This window comes from Parasteatoda tepidariorum, chromosome 2 (assembly GCF_982258835.1).
Source record: "Parasteatoda tepidariorum strain Cologne lab strain chromosome 2, Ptep-v5.0, whole genome shotgun sequence".
Classification (NCBI taxonomy): Eukaryota; Metazoa; Arthropoda; class Arachnida; order Araneae; family Theridiidae; genus Parasteatoda; species Parasteatoda tepidariorum.
In genome coordinates, this window is record NC_141756.1 from 5093612 (window position 1) to 5118880 (window position 25269).

Sequence of the window (25269 nt, forward strand, 5' to 3'; positions counted from 1 at the left end):
AAGATAAGGAGTTTTTCGAAAAAAAAATATATTTAATAAATGGATATTACAGAGTTAATTTTTGATTTATTCTTCCACTAAGTTCTTCAGCAACATGTTATGAGTGTCATTCTTATTCGAAATTTCTAAACAAAGAGACATATCGACATATAAGATCGATATATAAGAGACTTCGATACATAAGAGACTTTCTAAAAATATCGAAAGACTCTTAAGTTAAAAAAAACTTTAATTTTGTGAGAAATTTTTTTTTCTCGTGATAAATAGATTCCATGCCTTGCTTTAGACTGTGCCATCTTTTCTCTCGCCATAAATTATTAATGTATTTTATCCTGTTATTTGTGATCTTGTTCAGTAACTATTGTTTTCGTTACTCTTTATGTTAGAGAGAAAATTATAAAAATTTATAATTGTAGGCTCAGATGAAGGTGACGTTTCGAAAAAATAAATTAAATTATTCTAGAATTCGAATATTTTATGGTATACAGAAAGTATAGAATATGTATTTTTCTGATGGGTCTTAAAATAAGAGGATTTTCAAGCAAAAAATGTGTTTTGTAAACGGATAGAGTTAAGTTATGACATATTCTTCCACTAAGTTCTTCAATTACATGTTAAGAGTGTCATTCCTCTTCTAAGTTTCTGGATCTGTCGAAAATTGAAAAACTTTTTTTTTGAAAAATGAAATTCTGTGCTTCGTTTATAGGTAGTGCCTTTTCCCTCTCTCTATGAGCTTTTCATGCCTTTTATCCTGTCATTTATGATCTTGTTTATTGTCTATTATCTTGGTTTCTTTTTATGTTTGTGGAAAAGTTGTAGAAATTTATAATTGTAGACTCAGCAAAAGTTGACGTTTTGGAGACGTGAAAGTATCCGACGAATAGAATATATTTTGTCTGCGTGATTATAAGATTGATATGAATCTATCACGTCTTTATGAATTGATAACAAATATTATATTGTGCATCAAGCATTGTCATTTATGATATTGTTAAGGGCATTGTTTTGATTTGAGAAGTTGTTAAAAATTTATAATTGAAGTTCTGAGTGGATGGTGACATTTCAAAAGCGCAAAAATATTCGAAGGTTAGAAAAGTTAATGATAACCTGGGGGAACAGGATATCCATTTATTAGTCTAAGTTTTAAAATAATGCGGTTTTTAATAAAATAAAAAAAATAAGAAACAGTTGTGCTAACGCTAATTTTTGACTTATTCTTCCACTAAATTCGCTATAACTAATTATAGATGAAACTTACCAAGAAATTTCTTGGTTTCATTTGATAGTTGGTTCAGTAAAGATTTGTACCTTACAAAACGCTACGAATCTGAGCGAAACAGTTTAAAATTTTTCCTGTTGAATGATACTACTCTCAAATTCAAATGACACCAAGGCCGACTTTGAAAATAATTTCAAGAGCATAACGTTATACAGTTAATTTAAGGTAGTATATGGGCATACATTTATTTTATAAAGTCAGTAACTGGGACACTTTCTGCCAGTCACTGACTGTAATCTAACGGGGAAATTTTCTAGAGTGTACCTCAACTTCAGCATAGGCTTTTGATTGTGTGTTCTTTAAACAAGCTTAAGTTTGTTGATTTTACTTTTCTACCGTGCTCTTAAACTATCCAAAGGACGCGTGTTTGAAAGTTAAAGCATGCATGTCTATCCTCTTAGAATACTGAGACTAAGAATTATCTGCGTTGGGTTAAAAATTATAATCAAAAATACTATTTTTACAGTATCAATCAGAAGCTTCATAATATATATATATATATATATATATATATATATATATATATATATATATATATATATATATATATATATATATATATATATATATATATATATATATATATATATATATATATATATATATATATATATATATATATATATATATATATATATATATATATATATATATATATATATATACATACATACATACATACATACATACATACATACATACATACATATATATATATATATATATATATATATATATATATATATATATATATATATATATATATATATATATATATATATATATATATATATATATATGTATATATACATACATACATACATACATACATACATACATACATACATACATACATATGCATATACATATACAGATACATATACAGATACATATATATATATATATATATATATATATATATATATATATATATATATATATATATATATATATATATATATATATATATATATATATATATATATATATATATATATATATATATATATATATATATATATATATATAAAAGTTCGAAATGAAGCGAAAACAAGAATAAAAGTGTAGAATAATGATAAAAGAGGAAAGGAAAATTATTTTTCAAAAAAATATCAATAAAAATTCGGGAAAAAAAAATAATCTCTTCATCAGCTCACACGATTATATCCGCAAAAAGGAGTGCTTTCTAATATTGTATCAATATAGCCAAAGCAAAATATATCAATACAATAATATGAGGAGCACACAAAAAATAATTTTTTGAAGCAAAATTTAATCAAACACAATTAAGTAATAAATATTACCTAAAAAACAGACAAAATTTAAAGAAAAAAACAGAACAAAACATAAACCAAAATTTATAAAGGGAGTAGAGAATTCAAATGAACTTATATGAACGGGAAAATTTTCAAAATTGATTTGAAATATTTTCGTAATAAGATTGCCAGATTACAAAATATGAAAACAGAAGCGCAAATTGAGGTAAAAGAGTAAGGGGCCGTTCAAAAAGTACGTACATCCCGAAGGGGGGGGGAGGGGATTTGCTATTATGTACGGTTTTGTACGATGGGGAGGGGGGGAGGTATTATACAAAGTACGTACTTTATAAACATACACCAAATTTAAATTTGACTTTATCCTACACCCTCCTTAAGTAAATATTTAATTTTATATAAAAAATAATTATTTTAATTTTTATGAAAAAGGGGGGTAGACTAATAAAATGTACGTACTCTAAGGTGGGGGGGGAGTAAGACCTTATGTACGGTAATGTACGAAGGGGGGGGAGGGGTTTAAAATTTCTCCATTTTTGTGTACGTACTTTTTGAACGGCCCCTAAATAGAGGGATTTTGTTTTATAGCACGTTCTTACTGCAGTACTGAAGCACGTTTGATTTGTTAGTTACCAAGGATTGTCCCGAAAAAGGATGTGTGCAAGGTTATATTATGCTGTAAAATTTAAAGAAGTTTATAACTAATAAGGATGATATTTAATTACACGATTTTAATGATTTTCGAAAATTAATTTTTATTTAAGAAGAGAGAGAAAGAGAGAGAGAGAAACATTAATTGCCTGCTTTGCACATATTTTTAGCCACGGATTTGCCCGAAATGGATTTGCACATCTTAAAAATTATATAAATTAACAAAGAGTATTAACAAAAGAATTAACAAAGAGTAATTAACAAGAGTTTTAAGTAAATTTATTTACAATAGCATACAATTAACTCAATGATTTTATATAGAATTTAATTACTTTAGTTGGGTATCCATTGTTTTTATCAAATTTTGAAAGAGTTTGTCTATTTGTTTTTTGGATAAATAAGCATTACTATATATTCTTTTATTTCTATTCATTTGATTAAAAATTGTATTAAATAGATTTAAATAGAATAAAATTTTTGTCCTTCCTGTATTTATTTATTTTACTATATATATATATATATATATATATATATATATATATATATATATATATATATATATATATATATATATATATATATATATATATATATATATATATATATATATATATATATATGGGTCATTCTCACGAAAACAGTCATTTTCATGTCCCCAGTATATTTTATGTTTGTTTTACAGCTTACGAAAAAAAAAATTCAGGGAAAGTGTCCTTCAGAATGCAAGCTAACAAAAGAATAAAAAAAAATTATCAATTTTTATTTTTTATTTATTTTAGGTAATTAAAATATACCAATATGTCATTCCCTCACTTGTCCCCACTGCTGATTTAAAAAAAGAAAAAAATTGTTTCTGAAATAAAAACTTTTTTTTTACAAATTCGTGCTTTTTATTTCAGAATACTGAAATATAGAATTCAGAAAATCAATTTTAAATTTAATTTCTGATAAAAATATTAACACAGCACTATTTTAAACTTTGTCCCCAGTGTTTCGCGTCATTCCCTCACAACAATGTTCTTTTCACCTGCAATCTTCGTAGAATAAAAATATTTTAATAAAAACTTCAGAAGTTAACAACTGGCATCATAGAACAAAATTGCAGTATGTTTCCATCTTCAACTTAAAGAAGCTTTTCTGTGGAATAAATTTGAATGAATCAAACCAGGTAAAATTTTTTACATTTGTCATTCCCTCATGTCATTTTTTAGAGTAAAATAAAATACAACTTCATCGAGAAAGTGGATAATTATATGTTGCTTTCTTGTATGAATGTAATTGTATGTGATTGACTTCAGAAATTAATTAGGCCTAACTGTTATTTTTAAATTTTATTGAATTCGTCATTCCCTCACTTGTGTATAAAGTGAGGGAATGACGCTGAAGTGAGGGAATGATTCAAGATGAGTATATTATTAAATTTTTTTTTATTCAATCGTGCCAGCCAATTTTATTTCCCAAACCTGTAAAAACTATTAAATATATAAGACTAAATTATAATAAATATTAGATATACATAGTATGTTATCATTTTCAAACTTTAGGTAGATGTAACTTAAATAAAAACGTGTATTAAAATAAAATATCATTCCCTCACTATTAGTGTCATTCCCTCACTTTTTAAATAGTGAAAATAATAAATTTACTTATTAATTAATTTGAAAAATAAATTAAAAAATTAATTATTTATTGAATTAATTAATTTATTTATTAAATTAATTAGTTAATTATTAATTATTATAAATTAATTATTTAAAAAATTAATTAATTTAAATATTAAGTATAATTTATAGGATATATACTTTCTTTATAATGTCATTACATATTTCTATTAATATAAAAAGTTTCAGAGCTTTTTATTCACTTTACTTTTTTGGGATTTTATGAACTGAAAAATGACAGTTTTCGTGAGAATGACCCATATATATATTCATCTTCTACTAAGATTTTCAAAAATGCATAATTTACGAAGTAATGAATTGTTAGTAAGCATTATTAGTTTTCGAAGAGGTATTTAAATGACGAATTTAATATTATCGTAGGTTTTGATGTTCTGTAGAAAAGGTTAAGAGTTCTTATTTTTTTCACTATATTATCATAGAAGTCTATGAACATAGAGAAGTCATTACTTGAAAATTATATCTCAATTATGACTAATAAATACAACACTTAAAAAAAACATTTTCCATTATTCATCCTTTAAAACTTTCACCTAGCTGAGAAAAATCCCTAAATGAATATCTAAGTAAACGCAAAAGGGTAAGAAGAAGAAAAAAAAATTCAATAGAAGCAAAGAAATGGTAAGGAAATGGGGTGAAGACCTTGGAATATCTTAAACAGACTCTTCCGTTTTAAAATGTGGTTCGGAAATTGAATTTAGAAACCAAGCAGTTTGATTCTTTTTTTTTCTCCTCTTTTTCTTTGTTAAACCATTCTGTTGAAGCGTCGAAAGAAGTTTGAAATAAAATGAAAATTGTTTCCTTACAAGTACATGCATTGTACTGTGTCAACTTTTCAGTGAAGAAAGGTTAAATAAAATGGTAATGAGTGGTTCTTTAAATAGAAAATAATGAAAAAGTGCTTTCAGGCACAATTGAAAATGCAAAGAGTGAGAAGTTCTTTTATTTTTGGGATCAATAAATTAATGACTTAATCTACGCAAAAACCTTTCCAAATAAAATCCGGTTAATTAATAAATTCGTTGTTTTGTTTTTCAAAATGACTTGAGGGGGGGGGGCAAGTCAGGTTAGGCCAACGTAACAAGTTTTTACACCCCCCTTATTTGTTAGTTTAAAGAAAATATAGGACAATTGTAAATGTAGGAAGATTGCTAATAGGAGTTTCCTTTTTTAGATATTACTTTAGAGCGAAATTTCAAACAGATATATTGCTCTTACGAAATATTGATATTTCGATGATATTTCGATATTGATATTGATATGATAATAATATAATTTTGTTAAGAATAGTGGTGGTCGCAAATGTGCTTAATAGTCAAATGATATTGTATTGATGTATTTTGCTTTGACTATATTGATACAATATTAGAAAGCACTCCTTTTCGCGGATATAATTGTGTGAACTGATGAAAAGATTATATCTTTTGCTTTCCGGATTTTTATAAATTTTTTCCTTTTTTTGGATTTTTTTTCTTCCGGTTTCTTATTATTTTTATTTTTATTGTTATTTTTCTTTTCCCCTCTTTTTTCATTGTTCTGTAATTTTTTCCATGCTTTCTCTACATTTTGAACTTATTTTATGAGTTCTATTTACTTGCAGCTTATGCGCAGTAAATTGAACTTATTGTTTTTCGTAATTTTCTTCGTGTTTGTCATTTTGTATATATATATATATATATATATAAGTTCAAAATGAAGAATAAAACAAAGAAAAATAATAGACACATGAAAAAAAAGTGGGAAAAAATAAGAAAAAAAAATAACAAACAACAGTTTAAAAAAAAAAAGAATAAAATTTTATTTCGAGAAACCGGAAAAAATCCGCGAAACAGAGTGCTTTCTGATATTGTATCAATAAAGCCAAAGCGAAATATATTAATACAATAGTGTGAGGAGCACTCAAAAAATTATTTTATAAAAATAACAACAAATAAAATAGTATCACAAAAAGTAAAAATAAGTAAAAATAACATGTAAAAACAGAAAATAAAAGAAAAGAAAAAGAAAAAACATTAAAAAGGGACTATAAAGCGAGTAGCGAAATCAGATCAACTTACATGGACAGAAAATTTTTCAAGAATGATTTAAAAATGTTTTCGCAGAAAGATTGCCAGATTACAAAATATGGAAACATATGATGAAAACAAAAGCGCAAATTGAGTGTAACAAGAGGGTTTTAAAGTGTCGTTCTTACTGCACTGCTGAAGTGATTTGTTATTCTGAGCTTTGATTTGTCAGTTACCAAGGAGGGGCCCGAAATGGATGTGCGCAAGGTAATATTATACTGGATAATTTTAGAAATTGATCATAAATAGTTTTAGAAGATAGATGCTTATTTAAGAAAACATATAAAATAGAAAAGAGAAACATAAATTGCCTGTTTTGCCACTAATTTTAGCCGCGGATTTGCACGATATTGATTAGCACATAGAAAAATTATTTAAATTATCAAAGAAAAAAAATTTAATAGATAATTTTAACACGGATTTGCCCGAAATGGATTTGCACATGGAAAAATTAGCAAGGAAAAAAAATTTAGTAGACAATTTTAGCCACGGATTTCCCCGAAATGGATTTGCACATAGAAAAATTGTATAAATTACTAAAGAAATTTTTAGCAAACAATTTTACCCACGGATTTGCCCGAAATGGATTTGCACATGGAAAAACTGTATAGATTAACAAAAGAAATTATTTAGTAAAGGAATTTATAGTAAATAATTCTAACCACGGATTTGCCCGAAATGGATTTGCACATGGAAAAATTATACAAATTAACGAAGAAATTATTTAGTAAATAATTTTGGCAATGGATATTGTATGTATATATTGTATATATCAAAGTTGGCAAAAAATGTAATCGATTACATTTTTTGATTACAGTAATCAATTACTTGTAATCATGATTACAATTTTCAAAAATTTTGATTACAGCTGTAATCATGATTACAATATTGATTACAGTAATCAATTACTTGTAATCGTGATTACAAAGTTTGATTACAGCTGTAATCATAATTACATAGTCGATTACAGTAATCAATTACTTGTAATCATGATTACAACTTTCAAAAAATTTAGATTACAGCTGTAATCATGATTACAATTTTGATTACAGTAATCAATTACTTGTAATCATGATTACAATTTTGATTACAGTAATCAATTACTTGTAATCATGATTCCAAGTAATTGCGATAACAAGTAATCACAATAAAAACGATTACGAGTAATTATGATTACAAGTAATCAAAATATATGATTACATGTAATCATGATTACATGTAATTTGATTACATGTAATTTGATTACATGTAATTTGATTACATGTAATTTGATTACATGTAATTTGATTACATGTAATCTAAATACACGATTACAAGACTATTGCATTCTTATAAGTGATTATATTTTACAGAAGGTAGTAGAATGTATTTTATAATGATACATTTTGCACGTATTAACATGTACTGCATTTTGTACGTATTTGTATACGTACAAATGAATGTAACTAAAATGTATGTATACATGATTTTATCTAGTGCATATGTTCAGACATTTTAGTTTCACACACATGTACATACACTTATATTGTAGGTATAAAATATATGTACGTATGTATATAGATAATAATTACGTATGTATGTGCAAACAATGTAGACATGTACATTTGTACACAATGAATATATGCATTTTATGCAAATATTTGTGTATGTAAAATGTATATCTATGTTCAAGTACACATGTATATACAAGTAATTGTGTTTGTGCGAACATACATACATTGTCTGTACAATGTATGTCCCATGCATGCATGTGCAATTTATTTATGAACAGTATAATATATGTATGCATGTACAATATAGGTATATCTGTAGGCTGTACAATATATGTATGTATACATGTTCATGATATGCATGTCCAGTGTATTTATGTACGTATACATAATATGTTCATGCTCAATGTATGTATCCAAATATGCATAATACATTTGTGTACGATTGTACGTACATTGGGCGTATTTATATTTTACATATATTCATACATACATTCGACATGCATAACGTACGTACATGCATACACGCATTTGAGATGCATATATTGTACAGATGTATATACATATAGCGTACAGATGTATATTCATATAAAGTACATATGATGAAATGAACATATAATGTTCATATAATGTACATATGTGTGTGCATATACAGTACATAAGTGCATAAATATATTGGGCATTATTCTTTCGTACAAATTTTACCTGTGTACGTGCATGCTATCCCTATCTATGCATATGGTGCAATGTATACATGTCCAATGAATGTATGCACACATGTACAATACACGTATGGTCCATGTATGCATATCCATATGTACTATATATGCACGTACAATACATGAATGTATGTACATACATTGTACATGCATACATACATTACACGTATACATATGTACATTACATTTATGTCTAACTATGTGTACAATGCAATAAATAAAATGCATGTAAGTTAACTTTTGATGACTCAAGCAAGTTAAATGACAAAATCAAACGATATTTAAATTTAGTTTCAGCTTTAATTGCTCTATATCATTTTGAAATTCTCTGAATAAAAAATTATTTTCAGGTATTTTCATGAAATGTTTGACAATACAGATTTATTTTTTTTATAACATACTGCATGATTCATAGAAATGTTTTAAATGGTAAGAAAAACGGTAAATTTTATGTGTGGAATTAATATTTAGAAATTCAAAATAAAATTATCGTTTGCTTTCTAAAAAATATGAGGTCGAGTTTCATATGCCTTTGAATAAATTTTAAAACAAATTTTAATAACTTTACTCAGATAAATTTTTTTAATGTATGCACAACGTATGTGTATATTGTAATTACATATATTTAAATGTACGCATGTATTTGTACATTACTTGCAATTATGCACATGTATACGTTGTATGTACATGCGTACATTGTGCATGTAACTATTTTTTTGTACATCCATGCATCACATGCGCATAAGTCTTAACAAAGTATGTAGTTATACAAGTACATACGTAAGTTGTACACAAGTGCACACTTTGCGTGCACATATATCGATGTACATATAAATATGCATGTATACATGTACGCATTTTATATACGCAACTAGGTGCATATATTGCACCTTTAAACAACATTCTTACATATTGTACGTAAATACGTACAATTTTATATACATACGTACATTGTATATACGTGCGATTGTCGTAAATTTATACAATATATGTACTTAAGTACATAAAAGCACGCAAACGCAGAAACATTATTTTCATATACGCTCATACATACATTGTCTATGTATAAACAGATACAAAACATTGCCTTTTTGTACAAACCAACATACATGCGTACATGTATCATAAATGCGTAATTATATGTACTAAGCATATGCGCATTGCATTAAGTATATTACAATATAATTATGAATATTGTACGTACAAACAACGTTTGTGCATACATTGTATGTATAGGAATCGCAAATTGTACGTTCATGCGTGCGTACATTCTATGTACATAAAAATATGTAAACACATGAATACTTACATAAAAAATTTGACTATAGTATACAATCGTAATAACTTGTAATCGTATAGTTTGATTACAAGTAATCACAATTACATGTAATCAAATTACATGTAATCAAATTACATGTAATCATGATTACATGTAATCATATATTTTGATTACTTGTAATCATAATTACTCGTAATCGTTTTTGTTGTGATTACTTGTAATCGCAATTACTTGGAATCATGATTACAAGTAATTGATTACTGTAACCAAAATTTTAATCATGATTACAGCTGTAATTATCTGTAATCAATTACTGTAATCAACGGTCAACTCTGGTATATATATATATATATATATATATATATATATATATATATATATATATATATATATATATATATATATATATATATATATATATATATATATATATATATATATATATATATATATATATATATATATATATATATATATATATATATATATATATATATATATATATATATATATATATATATATATATATGCATGTATGTATGTATATATATTTATTATTATTTTTATTATTAGAAAATTATATAAAATTATAGAAAAGAGAATAAGGTTCTCCTTATTTTTGAAAGTTTGAATTCAAATCAGAAGACAAATTTGAAACCTAAATTAGGTACACTTTATGAATGAAATGAACCAGAATCTGCTTTATATGGCGAGAAAAAAACTTCTTCACTCTTTTTCGTTCAATCACATGGCCATGAACACATGATCACATGGCCATCTAATATAGATCTACTCTGAATAAATTAATGCGTGGTCATTTACACAAATCAAGTTTACATAGTCTCAGTTAATTTCACAGGTATTACGTTCATTTTATGTTGAATTTATATTAAAATGTGTTACAAGAATTACTTATAAAAATTGTAAAGAAACCAGATGAAAAATCAATGGTCTTTGATGTTTCTCGCACCCATAATTATAACTAACATGTTGTAATAATTTAAATGAGACAATTCGGAACAATTAGATGGTATTTTTTGAATAATTGGATGTATGAATACATACATACATTCATTTTCCATTGCGCTTGCATGCATTTCTAATTAAATCTCGAGGCAAAGATGTAACTTAATTATCTTCATGTCAAAATAGGCATAAAATTTTTCTCAACACTAAAGCTAAATTTAAAATTAACTAAATTTGAATATGATCCTCTATTCATTACTTCAATAGGATGTCCATTTTGTTATTAACAACACACTGCCAAAAAGCTGCAAAAGAACTTAAACATTGACTGAAATCAATAACTATTCTACGCCATATCATGGAATCCTTGCTTAGTCTTGGCGAAGTGTCCTAGTCTCGAATTGAAGTTAAACTACGTGTAAATTCCTATTTAATCGTGGGACGACGAAAGACGAAATAAAAACATCATCGAATTATAATTCCCCACTGTTTATATAAACCCATTCCCTACCACAAATTGTACTGCTACATATATATATATATATATATATATATATATATATATATATATATATATATATATATATATATATATATATATATATATATATATATATATATATATATATATATATATATACTTGCACGAGTATATGACATAAAATAGTCTCAAAGGTTGCTCGATTTGAATTTTTTAACTTCCTTATGATTTTTTATTGTATTTGAAAACTTTAACCAAATAAGGTAAAACCAATTATATTTTTGCCTAGAGAATTTATTTTGTAAAAGAAAGATAAACAGAAAAACCAATCTTAAAATATTATTTTTAAGTAATGAAATTGTATCAATTGTTGCTCAATATATTAGAAGCTAACACTCAAGAAGATGTTAGAAGGCCTCAAAATGTCCTCAAGCAATCAAACTGGTTTTGATGTTTTCGTAATAACTTCCTCTTTAGTGATTCGATTGGTTTCGTTTTTGTTCCTTTGTCGCTAAAAAACTAATTTGCTGCCCATCTCATTTTGACATGTATTTTAAATAATTATTTGAAAGTCGATGAAAAAGTTACCCCCATTTATAGAGTTTATTCATGTCGAATTCATCCGTTATCATTTACGTATTATTTAATTTAATTTTGTTTCTATTCATCCAATAAAGCGTAATTTCCTTTGCAAAAATGTTTCTTGTGTTTACTGGAAAAGGCTGGCTTTCACTAAGAGCGTTGCTTCCTTTATTTTAATCAATTAATTGACTTAAAAAAAGCTAATTGAGAACCCAACAGTATTTTGAATATACTACCAATACCAGAAATCTCATTGATAATAAGCTTTTCAAAAACATGTTGTCTCATGACGGGGTCAATGAACCCACAATCCCTTACAATCAATCGATACGTTACTTTGTTGCTTTCAACTATTTTTAGTTTCTTTCATCCGAATAAGGGTTTTTAAAATTCTTATATATCCGTTTCACTGGTATGAAATAATATTTCTCGGAACCATCCCATTTATTTCTTTTGTCACCGGAGAGATAGCTGAGCATCTGTATAATTATGTATAGTTTTTTTTTTCTTCCTTTTATACATAAGAATAAATTATTGTTAAACGCTTGTGTGGGGTGAAGGTTATCGACCATGTCATCTATGAAAAGGTACACCATCATAGAATAGCGTTAACGTGTCTTATATACTAGTGAATAGGAATTGTATTTTTTTAGTGGTAGACACACTACAGTACTCCTCCTCCAGAATTATATCTGTGATGGAATTCGATGAAGGGATACCACTGTTTGATTCATTGCTGCTTTGTGAGACGCCGGGAGAGCTGTATTAAGATCACCGTATTTTTTAAATGATGAACGTGAGAGCTGTATTAAGTTCAAGGTCGTGGTTGCTCCAGTGTTGCCATTAGCAGTCGAGTGTATGCAGGCCGACGTTGTGTGTGACCGAGACTGAGTAGCAACAGCACGAGGAGTTGGATAATGTCACAAGTAGCAAGTCAACTGTTCAATGTGGACAATCGATCGAAGTAGGCATGTTCAAATCGAAGAGGGAGTTTCTGTCAAGGTAGGCATGTTCATATCACGTCCGAAGCTCACCCGTGTGGGGAGAGTAGACTATCAACCTTCATCTATGAAAAGGTACCCCATCAAAAAAACGAGCCAGTATGTCTTATGTACTAGTGAATTGGAACTGTATTTTTATGGATACACTACAGTTTGTATATTAATATGACGGGACTAAATATTTTCGCAAATTGCTTGAGAAGTTTCTTCCTCCCCACCCATAGAGTTAGAGCAAGCACGCTATCATATTTCTCAATCTGTCCTTGTCCCAAACATCAGATTCTTTCTTGTCACGTGATCCCTTTCTTTTGGCGAAGAAAGGAGTGCGACAAATAATATGAAAATTCCTTTCCAGTGTTTTAAGCTGTTAAACAAGGCTTTTCGAAGCTCTTCCATCGAGGAAAATAAAAAAAAGTCACAATTTGTATGCCCTACACTTGAAGTAAATTATAATTTTAAACTGTATACCTGCTGTAAAAATTATTTGGTCTTTAGAACGGACAAATAACTAAAATATTTTAAAAGTCCTCAAACTTTTTGAAAAATCTCAAATTTGGAGGCATTTTTCACCTAGATAAAATTTATCAAAATCAATGTCTTATTCCCATTTTTTGCAAATTTTTATGAGCCCAGATAATGCAGCATTGGAGTAAATTTCTAAATATTGAAAAATTAGATCACAAACGCTTTTCATTGTCTAAAAACTGACTTTTCTCCATATTGATGTTTTCAGAATAAATACTGAGGGCGCTGACTAAAAATCGGCTAAACTTGACCTGACGGTGAAGTTTAACCGATACGTAAGTAACTGTTACAAACTCAAATCAGTTATGAAAATAGCATATTATTTGCACGAAAACATCATTTCATGCTACTAAAGAGCTTTCGAAAAACAGTCTTAAGAACAAAGAAGGATAATTTAGACAGTAAACTTCTTAGTCTTTATTTTTTCAAAACAATTTTAGATTATATAGACTTAAAGTTATTGTAGAATTTCCCTTTTAATATTTATTATTCTTTCATCAGTTTCTTTAAATGCGAACGATATATTTGTTACGATTTTTAGATATCATTTTTATCAATCCTTATTAGCAAAACAATAGTTTTGATTCGAAACAAAACTTTTATTTTCAAAACAAAAGTTTTATTTTCCTCCTTTCACACGATTTAAGAAAGCAAGCAAAAGGAAGGCTGTGCAACGTCATTTTAAGAGTTGGCGATGTTGATATATGTTCGAATTGAGAGCTTATCATCCACTTCGATGTAAACAGGCTAAGAATCGAAATCAGACACAAAGCAGTGTCTCTGATTAAACATACATTTTTTGATAGATTTTCTTGACCCTCTAAACAAAGCGAGTAGTCGAATTCTGGTAAATATGCTCCCTGTATTTTGGTCAGGAGCGCACTCCGAAGTTTGAACACACTAATGTCAATTTTACTTTTTAAGTGTTTCGCCATACCTTGTAAAATGTTTCAGCGTATTGAAAATTTTTTGCACACAATTAGAAAATTAGTTTACCCAACCTTAATATTGAGTTTTAGTACGTGAAAATCTGAGCATTAGATCAAAAGTCATTCAGGGTGCTTTATTTTATTTTATTACCCATTGGCAAAATGGGTCTTGGTTTGGATTTGATGGCGTGCACACACTTTTCAACTGTGTTCAACAGTAATAGAAAACAGTGCGCATGCGTTGCTATGGCGATCGCTGTTGCTTTTATTTTTATTTTCACTAGCAGGCATTGCTAATGTATTTTATTGCATTGTAATGTATCTAATATATATAATTCTCTTACGTGGCATCCAAATTTTGATTGTATTTCTTTTCCGCCGGTGGCAACGTTTGCTTTGCTTTATGTTACTATTTCTCTTACACGGCGAATCGACCCATGATTGCTGTTAAAAATGTCACATGCCAAATTTAGCTGAGGTGGCTCAACATATAGCGCTTTTAAAAACGGAAACGGAAATAACCAGAGATCATCAGCTGCGGCAATCTCACACTATTAAGCTAGGCAGAAGTGAGTAGTCTTTGTCGATAGATCTCTATTTTAGTATTTTGTCGAAAGCGCTTTTTTTCAAGAATTTATATACTACGAATTTATTTGACGATCTTTGATTTATATTACGAATTATACTATAGCACATTTCTAATAGGTTTAACGAATTACATGTCATTTATTTGAATTCAAATTTATTTTAATGACTTAGTATGTACTTTCACTGTTGTATAACACCGTGCATACTTTCTCCTATTTATTTGCTTAGAAGAACTTTCTTTTTGCTAAAGTTTCGTTAACTCATTTAGTGTTGGATAATAGAAGAACTTCCATACCCAAATCAATTATAGAAATCAATCAATTATTCTACAATTATCGAACATAGATGTTGGAACTTGTCAAATAAACTTAACGTCTCAACCTCAAAGATCTCCATGAAAATACTCTTACCTCTCAGATTCGAAGAAGAACTTTTGCTTATAATTAAGTAAACCGTTGGAGGAAAAGACGAGATAAAAAGAGGAAAATAGAAGTCCGGGAAAGGGGGGGGGTTCCAGAAAATGAGGAGTATCGATCCAAAGGTAAATATTTTGGTCCACCTTGCTTAGAACGGTCACAAAATAAAAATGATAAAATTGACACATCGCAGTTTGTTCTACAAAGAAAAAAGTTGCAATAACAAAAATAAAACGGGTGAAATAAAATAACAATGCAACTTAGTTGTCCACATGGAATTCTTGTTTTTTTCTGAAAAAATTGCTTGGGGGTTACAAATAAAACTACTTGTAAGTTTTTTTTTCATTTTGTTTTCGTTTGCTAACAATGAAAGGAACTTTTAATTAAATCTTCGAACTTGCTTTGAGGGTATTTATGATAGTTATTTTTGTCAATTTTAGATTTCAAGAAAAGATAGTTATTGTTCTTAATCTGTGTTCGGTTGAAATCGTTGACGTACGAGAAGTGTTGTTACGTGCTCAAGAAGCTGTTGTTTGAGTTCTCACCACTGATGCGTTAAGTTTTGAATGTTGTTTTTTTTTTTTTTCAAAAGAGACGAAATGAAAATAATTATTTTTCTATGAGAAATTTTTATGATCTCCCAAATCAATGCTAAATAATGTACTGTTGATATTTTTTTATGGAGCGAAAATTTTTAAACCTGTCTCTTAATATGACATATAAAAATTTCCGTTTTTAAATAAATTCCGACAATAGAATCATCTAAAATATGTGAGGATAATACTCAAAACTTAAAGAAAAAATTTCAAAAATTCTTCAAAACAGCGATGAATTGTAATTAAAATTTATGTTTGCAACAAAGGATGTTGGTAAGGACTTTAGAAAGTTTGTTGTTGTGATTACAAAAATAAAAATGTTTGTGGTCAATAAAAGCCGGATAGAAGTATAGGAAGGATAGCTGATCGAGAAAGCAAACCTGTTCACAGAGAGCAGAAAAATAAAATATCTCCTTGAATAACTTTTAGTTCTAATAATCCGAGTTCCACGCGCTAAAAACCAATGATTTCCTTAACTTTAATCTCACTATTTGCGTATTTCGTCATAGCCTGTTAATTTATCTTTAGTAAATCAAAAACAAAAAATTGCACAGAATTATAAAATTCGTTTATCTAAAAATTATTCCATGTAAAAATATAATTTTTAATAGCAATTTATAATTTTTATCAATTTATTTAATAATAGTAGTCTAAATTTTTTTTAATTGAAAAGTTCATAAATTTTTACTACAGTTTTAACTATGTCGTATACTTAAACGACAGATAACTAACTTTATAACGACATTAACTTTATAACTTAAGAGCTGTTCGATACTTCGCAAATTATGATTTGAATAGTTAAATGACAAAATTCAAAATTTTAAAGAAATCGGTCAAAGAGTTCTTGAAAAATGAAAATTTTAAAATGCAGCCGTTTTTGGCTTATAAATTTCATAACTCAAGTATTCGATTCTTTACAAATTCTGATTGAAGTTGGTAAAAATCCAACTTAGCATACTTGCCAATTATTTTTTTAGGATCAAAATTCGAATCAAATTTCAGCAATTTGAAATGTTTCCATGGTTACAATTGCAAGATATATAAAAAATTGCAAATTATTTGAACAATTAATTGAAAAAATGGAAAGATAGAAGACTGTATGTTTTGCTATACTCTGCTAAGAAAAAGGAGTAATCTTTTCCTTTTTTTTAAATATCCTTCAAATTTTATTACTAAGCTCATCAAAAGATGATACTGCCTAGAAAATACTCTAAAACAACGATTTTTGTAAAATATCAAATCATTCCAAGAGAAAAATATGAGTGGAAGTCTGTTAATTTTGTTTTCAAACAAAATTGTGTTGGACCACAAATTTTCTTTGAATGATAGTTATTTTCAAAACACGCTATATAGTTATCGTAGGTTTTTATATTTTAAGTTAGAAACGCAATCTCCTAAAGCTTTGACTCAAAATTTTTATTAAACATATTTTTCATATTTTTTTTTTCATTATTTGATATTAATTTAGGTAAAGAAAATTGAAAAGTTTTATATTTATGATTTTAATTTTTTATGGTTATGAAATACAGCATGAAACACTGGTGTCTTCTTTTTCTGCGTTAAAGGTAAAATCTTCCAAACAATAATTTTTCAAATTTGCACTTATTTGCAGTTGTTTAGATCTAAGAAAAAGAGTTATTCTTCATTGAAATTTCTTTAATTCACAAAGTCAATTGATAAATTTTTGAACATGAAGGAAAAAAACGTTAAACTACTTTTTTTATTCATTTTCGTACTAATATAATTTCGATAATCTAACAAATTTATTTTAATAATTAAAAAATACTAAAATATATTTTTGCTTGTAATTAGAACATCAGAAAAAAAATATAAGGAAAAGGCACTGGTCAAAGGCACTGGACCCCATCTGTATCAAAGGGTTAACAACTTTAATAACTAATTCAGAACTTCGGCGAGAACAAATTTTTGATTTCCTAAACAGAACGCAACAAACCATATATTACTATATCCCTTACGTTTTTTTCCGTAGTTGATTATTCAAATTTTTAATTAGTTAACAAAGATATAATTTTTGTATTCAAAGTTAAATGCATTTCATGTGAAATTTCATTTCATTATGCAGAGCTTTTATTGTTTGTTTGATGCTTTTGAGGTTGGTATTGTATGTAATTGTTGTTTGATGCCTTTGAGGTTGGTATTGCATGCAATTATTGTTTAATGCAATTAAGGTAGGTATTATAAATAAATTGCTGTCTGATACATTTAGGACCGCTATTGTATGTAAATGTTGTTTGATGCATTTAAGAGCCGGTATTGCATATAATTGTGGTTTAATGCATTTAAGGCTAGTATTGTATGCAAATATTGCTCGATGCATTTAAGTCCGGTATTGTGTATAAACTGTTGTTTGATGCAATTAAGTCTGGAATTTTTATAAATTGTTGTTCGTTTGATGAATTTTAGGTGGGGAAAGTGACAGTGTGAGATGTGGTGATGGGCAATAAGCTGAGCTGTTCGTGCGCACCCTTGATACGGAAGGCTTATCGCTATGAGGACTCGCCATGGAACAACTCCCGCAGAAGAGATGGACACCTGCTCAGGTCAGAACAACGTTGGTCTGTACTTATTTTTCTGCTAGCCCCCCTACAAATCCCTCAATTCCTGCTTTCATTTGTAGATTCACACCTGCTTAACCATAATATTCATATGAAAACATGTGAAACATATGAATTAAAACTATTAAGATTGCTTAAATAAAGAAACGCAATTTACCATATCTATACTCCGCTGCAAGTTAAGAGAGGACCATATTACGGTATATGATTTCAGTAATCATCCGAGAGTGCATATAGTTCCGTTTTATTTCGTAATCAAATTACACAAATATGCTTTCAAAACATTATAAAAGCTTTTAAAAGTTAAACACGTCAGACAGAAATTTAATTCATGTTATCTTTTACGATATATATCATAGAATTATTAAAAAAGGATTCAGTGTCGTAGTCTTGCTGGAATCCTAGACTTGGTGACATATTTTGATAAAAGGAGAACTTTCGTTCTTAAAAAAACAACTATATGACGTCTCAAGAGCATTAGATTTGATTGGACCCATAAATATGGCACGTCTTATGCTGACATGTCCTTGTCAGAAATGTCAGATTTTTGCTTTTGTTTCGCTGTAGAAGAAAATCTTCTGGAAAAAAACAATATTATTCTTTCATCAGTTTCTTTAAATACGAACAGAAAGACGTATATTTGTTACGACATTTAAATATCATTTTTGTTAATTCTTATTACTTGTTAAGGGATTATAATTGCTAATAACTATTATTAATATTAATAATTAAGTAAGATTAGGAAAGGAAGCTACGTAAAAGTGTCAAGGGTTGACAATATTGATATACGTTTGTGTTGGGAGCTTGGTTCCCATTTGGTGTGCTCTTAGATGCAAACAGGCTCCTTCCATTGGGGTCATGTTTTTTTCTTAACTTGTAAAAGAGTATAAACATATCAGTATAAGAGTGCAAACAATGCTTAAAAACTAATACTAACTGATATTATGAGAAAGTGCAAACTTTACATTTAAAAGTTTGTTATGCTTTGCATGAGACTCCTGAAGAACTTTTGAAAAAGTCATGCAAATACTTCTAATAAAGCTAAGAAAATGAAAATTATTTCAGAATTGTTAAACTCTGAACTTTATCATGGAGCAAAAATTGAGAACATGTGATTTTAGGTCAAGAAGCAAGAATTGGTTTGCTGAAATTAAATTAAATAGAGAAGCATGTTACACTTTATAAATTTAAAAATTGGGATACTAATTCAGCCGAATTTGCATATTCTGGTGAACACCCTATGGCAGGGATGGCGAACGAATGGCACGCGTGCCATTTATGGCACGTGACACAATATACTGGGCACGCCACTGATCACAAAGTTTACTATAAAGCGTATTAACAATTAAATTGAAATTCACAAAAACAAAAAAACAATTATTAACAAAAAAATTTACAATTAATTCCAAAAAACATTTAATAACCATAAAAAACAAGCAAACAATAAATAACTAGCAAAAAAAAATTTAACAGTCCTGCTTAAACTAACATCTTACAACCTAATATAAGTTATTTGTCATCTAATCTGCAATAACAGAGGTCACACTGATGTTACTTTAAGTTGAATTACGCGTACAACTGAGGCATTGCAAAATGTATTTTTTTTTCATAGTAAATAAAGAGTTTTGAGTTGATAGTATTTAGCATTATTATTTTCCCAATAATCACAAAGTCAAAATGATTTGACGGCACGTCTATGACCTCATCAAACGATTTTTTGAAAAAAATGGCACGTTGGTGCATAAAGGTTCGCCACCCCTGCCCTATGGGAACCACTGCTCTAAAGTACAATGTTAATTTAGCTCCAGAATATTCTGAAAAAAATAGGTACTGAAAAATATCCAAATTTCTGAGAAATATCAAAATGAGAAAATTAGTTTATAGCTAGCGTAAAAAAAAACACTACTAGTTAAGTCTGATTCAAATCGAAACTGGAATAAAGCTAACAAATGAGAACAAAAGTGAAAGTATCAAACAAAAAGGTAGAGAGCGATAAACAACAAGATACATGGTTAAAAAAAAATTCATCCTAAAAATAAAAAAAAATCAATGATCTACCATTTTATTTAAAATTAAATTCTGTCGGGGGTGCATATAAACTATAGGCTGTCCTAGTAACCCTATATTTAGTATCCATTTTTCACGAGTCCATCAGATCCCAAATCCAGTTTCATAGTTGATTGGGTCTTGAAACTGTCTCCTTTAACTCATGAGTTTGAAACTGCTTGGGGCTCATATAATCTTCGTTTAGTCTCCTTAAACATGCTTATCGAGCCGACGCACGCTTTCCTGGGCGGTAATTATCGTAGCATAAATTTTTCGACCAGGAGAGACATTACTGAAAGTGTTAAACCGTTTAAATCTTATTCCGTACTTAAATGCGAGAAAATAAGCCTTTGGAAAATTTGAGGGCGGTTATGTTTCGCAGAAACGAAACTTGTGTTCGCTGTTAAGATTTTGCGTGTTTGATTTTAAACTGATCATTAAAATGGCTTGACTTTTAATTGCAATGCCTGATTTCTAGAGTAAAGCTTTATTTTCCATTGATGCATATTTTATTGAAACACTATTTATAAGTACCCAAAATTATGACATTACCCACTATATTTTCATATTTTTCAGCCAAACAATAAGTTATATTTTATGAATATATAATGACTATAGAAATATAATATGCCTTATTTTTCATAATTTTATTTTTATAATTGCATGCAATAATTTTTTTATAATTGTATTTAAATATTGTTATCGGATACAATAAATCAAAAAGTGTGAAATTAATTTATTGTAACTCCATAACCTATTTTCAAATATATGAACCAAATGAAAAGTCAATAAAAACGATATTATTCATAGAAATTGAAACCTATAACTAATTTTAAATTGCTTAAAATCACTCTTATACAATATTTATGTGAGGAAGAATTATTTTCATAATTGTTTTGTTTGTTTGTTTTATTATTACATTAACTATTGTTTTAGATTTTTAGCCTAACATTTATGATATTTTTATAATAATAATTATTGTTTAATCCTACCTTTATCATATTTTTCATCGTAACTTTTATTATGTTTTAATCATAAAATTTTTTATGTTTTTGTAATTTTTATTAATACTTTTTTAATGTAATTGTTTCGGTTTTATCATGCTATTTGGCTGGTTTGTTGGTGTTGTATCATGGATAGAAAATAATTTTAAATGTGATCAAAAGTCTTATATACAACATCTGCAATTTGAAGGCAACTTTCTTCATATTAAGTCCACCCACGGATCGTATTATTTATTACTATTTTATAACAAATTCATTATTTGTTTTGATCAAAACCATTGCTTGCTCATTCTTTATAATATTTTTTATATGTTTTATATAAAAATAATTATTGCTGTTTTGCTTTAATATATATCATTTATTTTAGTTTCATTTTAGTATTAATGCATCTAAAATGCAACTTAATTTGAAATTTTGTTCAAAACTTCCTATTAAGTAAAATTGGATCATTTTATGTGGATCAATTTAAAAATCAATTCATAAATATGACTCAAAATTTAAGTACATAACCTGTTATTAGATATAACACAGGCTATATATTTAATTGGATATTGGCAAGCAACGTTAAGCGTGGGACAGCCAATCAGGTTCGGCAGATACGCGTGACGTCACTTTCAGGTACCCAGTTAAATTTTTTCCAAAAATTGATTCAACGTGATAATAAGCCGAAACTTTAAAACTGTAACATTAGCATACCATGCGCAACCACGTGATTATATCCTTCTGAGACCAGATATTTAAGTAAAGGTAGAAAATATGTTTTTTCACAAAATATGTAGCTTAGAAGAAGGTATACTCATAAATTTTATAAAAAGAATTTAAAACAAATTTCAATTAATTTAATCTAACTAATTTTTAATTAATGTATAAAAATGATAAATGTTAACTTTTAGAAAATTTTGCATATCATGTGACATTTTTATAGTGGATTTTTTCTCATTTTCGCTATGAAACAAACTCTATAAGACTCAAATAAAAAGATGTTTATATGTCATAAAAATGTAAAGAGAATAATAGATTAAAATTTCTTACATTGTTTAAAAATTTTCATTGCAAATTAAAATTCTGACCAACCACAGTAAAACCAGTTATACTTTTACATAATCAAAGTATATAAATCGAAATAATTTTTGATGAAAGCATATAAATATAAAATTTTTTTATTAAAACTAACTAAGTGATAAAATTATATGAAATGATGTCCAATAGAATCAATGGGTGCTGAGTCTTGGTAAGACATGTTTTAGTATCCTTCTAATATGTTACTTTAATTTTAATTTTGAAAAATAAAAGACTAGTCATTAATTTCATGCAATTAATTTAATAACTTTAATTATTGGAATGACAAAAGGGGCTAAAACTGCAGCCCCCTTGATTTAGATTCGAAACTTCCTCCCAACAAACAACATATTCTCTGCTTGTTTTAACATGCTGGAAAATTATGTCGTCTGTTTTCGAAATGCAGAATCTTGTCACCATGGCGACAATTTCGATTCTTTGTGCCCTTCTTAATTCCTTAAAACGATGAACTCCCTTCTCAGGGTGAGCGCGATTTTGCTCTTATTCCCCCAAAGATTCGCCTTTACTCGCAATCTTAACGGTTATCTTAACAATAATGGGAATAATGCAGCGACTTCTACACGCTCTTCAGGGTGAAATAAGCGGCAAAAGAGATAAGGGCGAAGATTTAGAATTCACTATCTTTAAGAGTTCTTTTTCTTTTGAGGATAATGTCCGTCAGATGGGAAAATGTGGAAGAGATTGGTGTCATAAAATGAATGTGTTTCTTCTATTCAATAGCGTGAGAGTGCTCTTACATAGACTTACATACTAATAGTTAGCGAAAGTTACATTGAAGGAATGTGTTTCAGCTGTTATAATACAAAATATTCAACGCAGATATCTGTTTCAAAGTAATAAGTATTTTGAAAAAGTAGCTTTCCTTCGTTTTGATGAACTTAAATTAGCTAGACTTAACAGATTTCTTCCAAAAACTTTATCATTAAATAATATTATAATATCTGAATTAATAATAACTGATTGAATAGCAATATGAGCCAATTTTGTTACCGGCGTTGAACAGCCGCCCCAATTTTGAGCTTACAACTATCAGTGTTCAATTCCGTATTATTGTAATTTTGATCTCAACCCAGAAAACTCCTGGATTGAGACAGACTAGTTTTCGTGATGGACTTTTTTGATGGAACTAATCCGCATTTGTGTTGCATTGAGAGGAAAACCACGAAAACCTCCTGCGGTTTACCCGGCGGCTAGAAGATTCTAACCCATGATCCGTCTACCACTGAGTACATATTATGTCAGCACTGTGGTCTGTGCGAGCCGGAAGCAGAATTCGTATCAACATGTCACCTCTGCATTTCCAATCTAGGGCACCTCATTGGAAAGTGAGCGTTCTATCCCCTGAGCCACCACAGCTCAATTGGAATTAGAGCATATTTGCATCAACGTACTTTGTAACAGATAAAATTATTTTGTAACTGCAGCTCGTCCTTTATTTTTTGGGTGGATTGAAATGTAACAGCTTTGGGAGAGTTTTTATCATTTGATGTCTTGCAGATTATGAATCTATAAATGCAGAAAATTATGAATCCTTAGACGCAATAGATTATAAATCTAGCAAAATATTATTCTAATCAATTCATATATTCATGACATTATTGGACATATTATAATAATCTAGCAATGCATTAGCATAAATATTATGAATGTAACAGTATGAACCAACTATTTGTGATTAGAGCATGTTCAAAAGTTATATTTTAAGCCGCAGTTGGGGGCAACGTACAGTATTTATGATGCCTGAACTGTCTTCGGGCAGGAGAAAAAGTAACATTTCTATTTTGTGAAGCCCGAGCTGTTTCTACTTTTATATAATTAAATCACTATTTTCCTAATAGATGGCGTGAGTGGTCCTATTTTTTTCACCAATTACGACTTCAGTGAAGGGCAGAGAGTGCGATATGGGCTTGTGTGCTGTACCGTGTTTTGGGATTTACCATACTGTAAAAGATTTGTAAAATTTATGTATTGAAAACCATAGTGTTGTGTTCTTATATTATATTAAACTAGTTATATTTATACTTCAAAATATTGTTTAATTT

At 28.2% G+C, this 25269-nt stretch overlaps 1 protein-coding gene across 18 annotated transcripts in view; it reads left to right on the forward strand.

Annotated features, from left to right (window-relative positions):
- LOC107446947 (protein still life, isoform SIF type 1) overlaps positions 1-25269 on the forward strand; it is a 270767-nt gene that overhangs the window by 92831 nt on the left and 152667 nt on the right. For 12 of the 18 annotated variants that reach the window (XM_043050376.3, XM_087156793.1, XM_087156792.1 and 9 more), the window contains exon 2: positions 18946-19097. In XM_043050376.3, coding sequence (XP_042906310.2) covers positions 18976-19097 — 122 coding nt within the window. In that variant the 5' untranslated portion in view covers positions 18946-18975. The remainder of the gene's footprint in view (positions 1-18945; positions 19098-25269) is intronic. The other 6 variants (XM_071177065.2, XM_071177071.2, XM_071177067.2 and 3 more) reach the window with 1 other exon arrangement.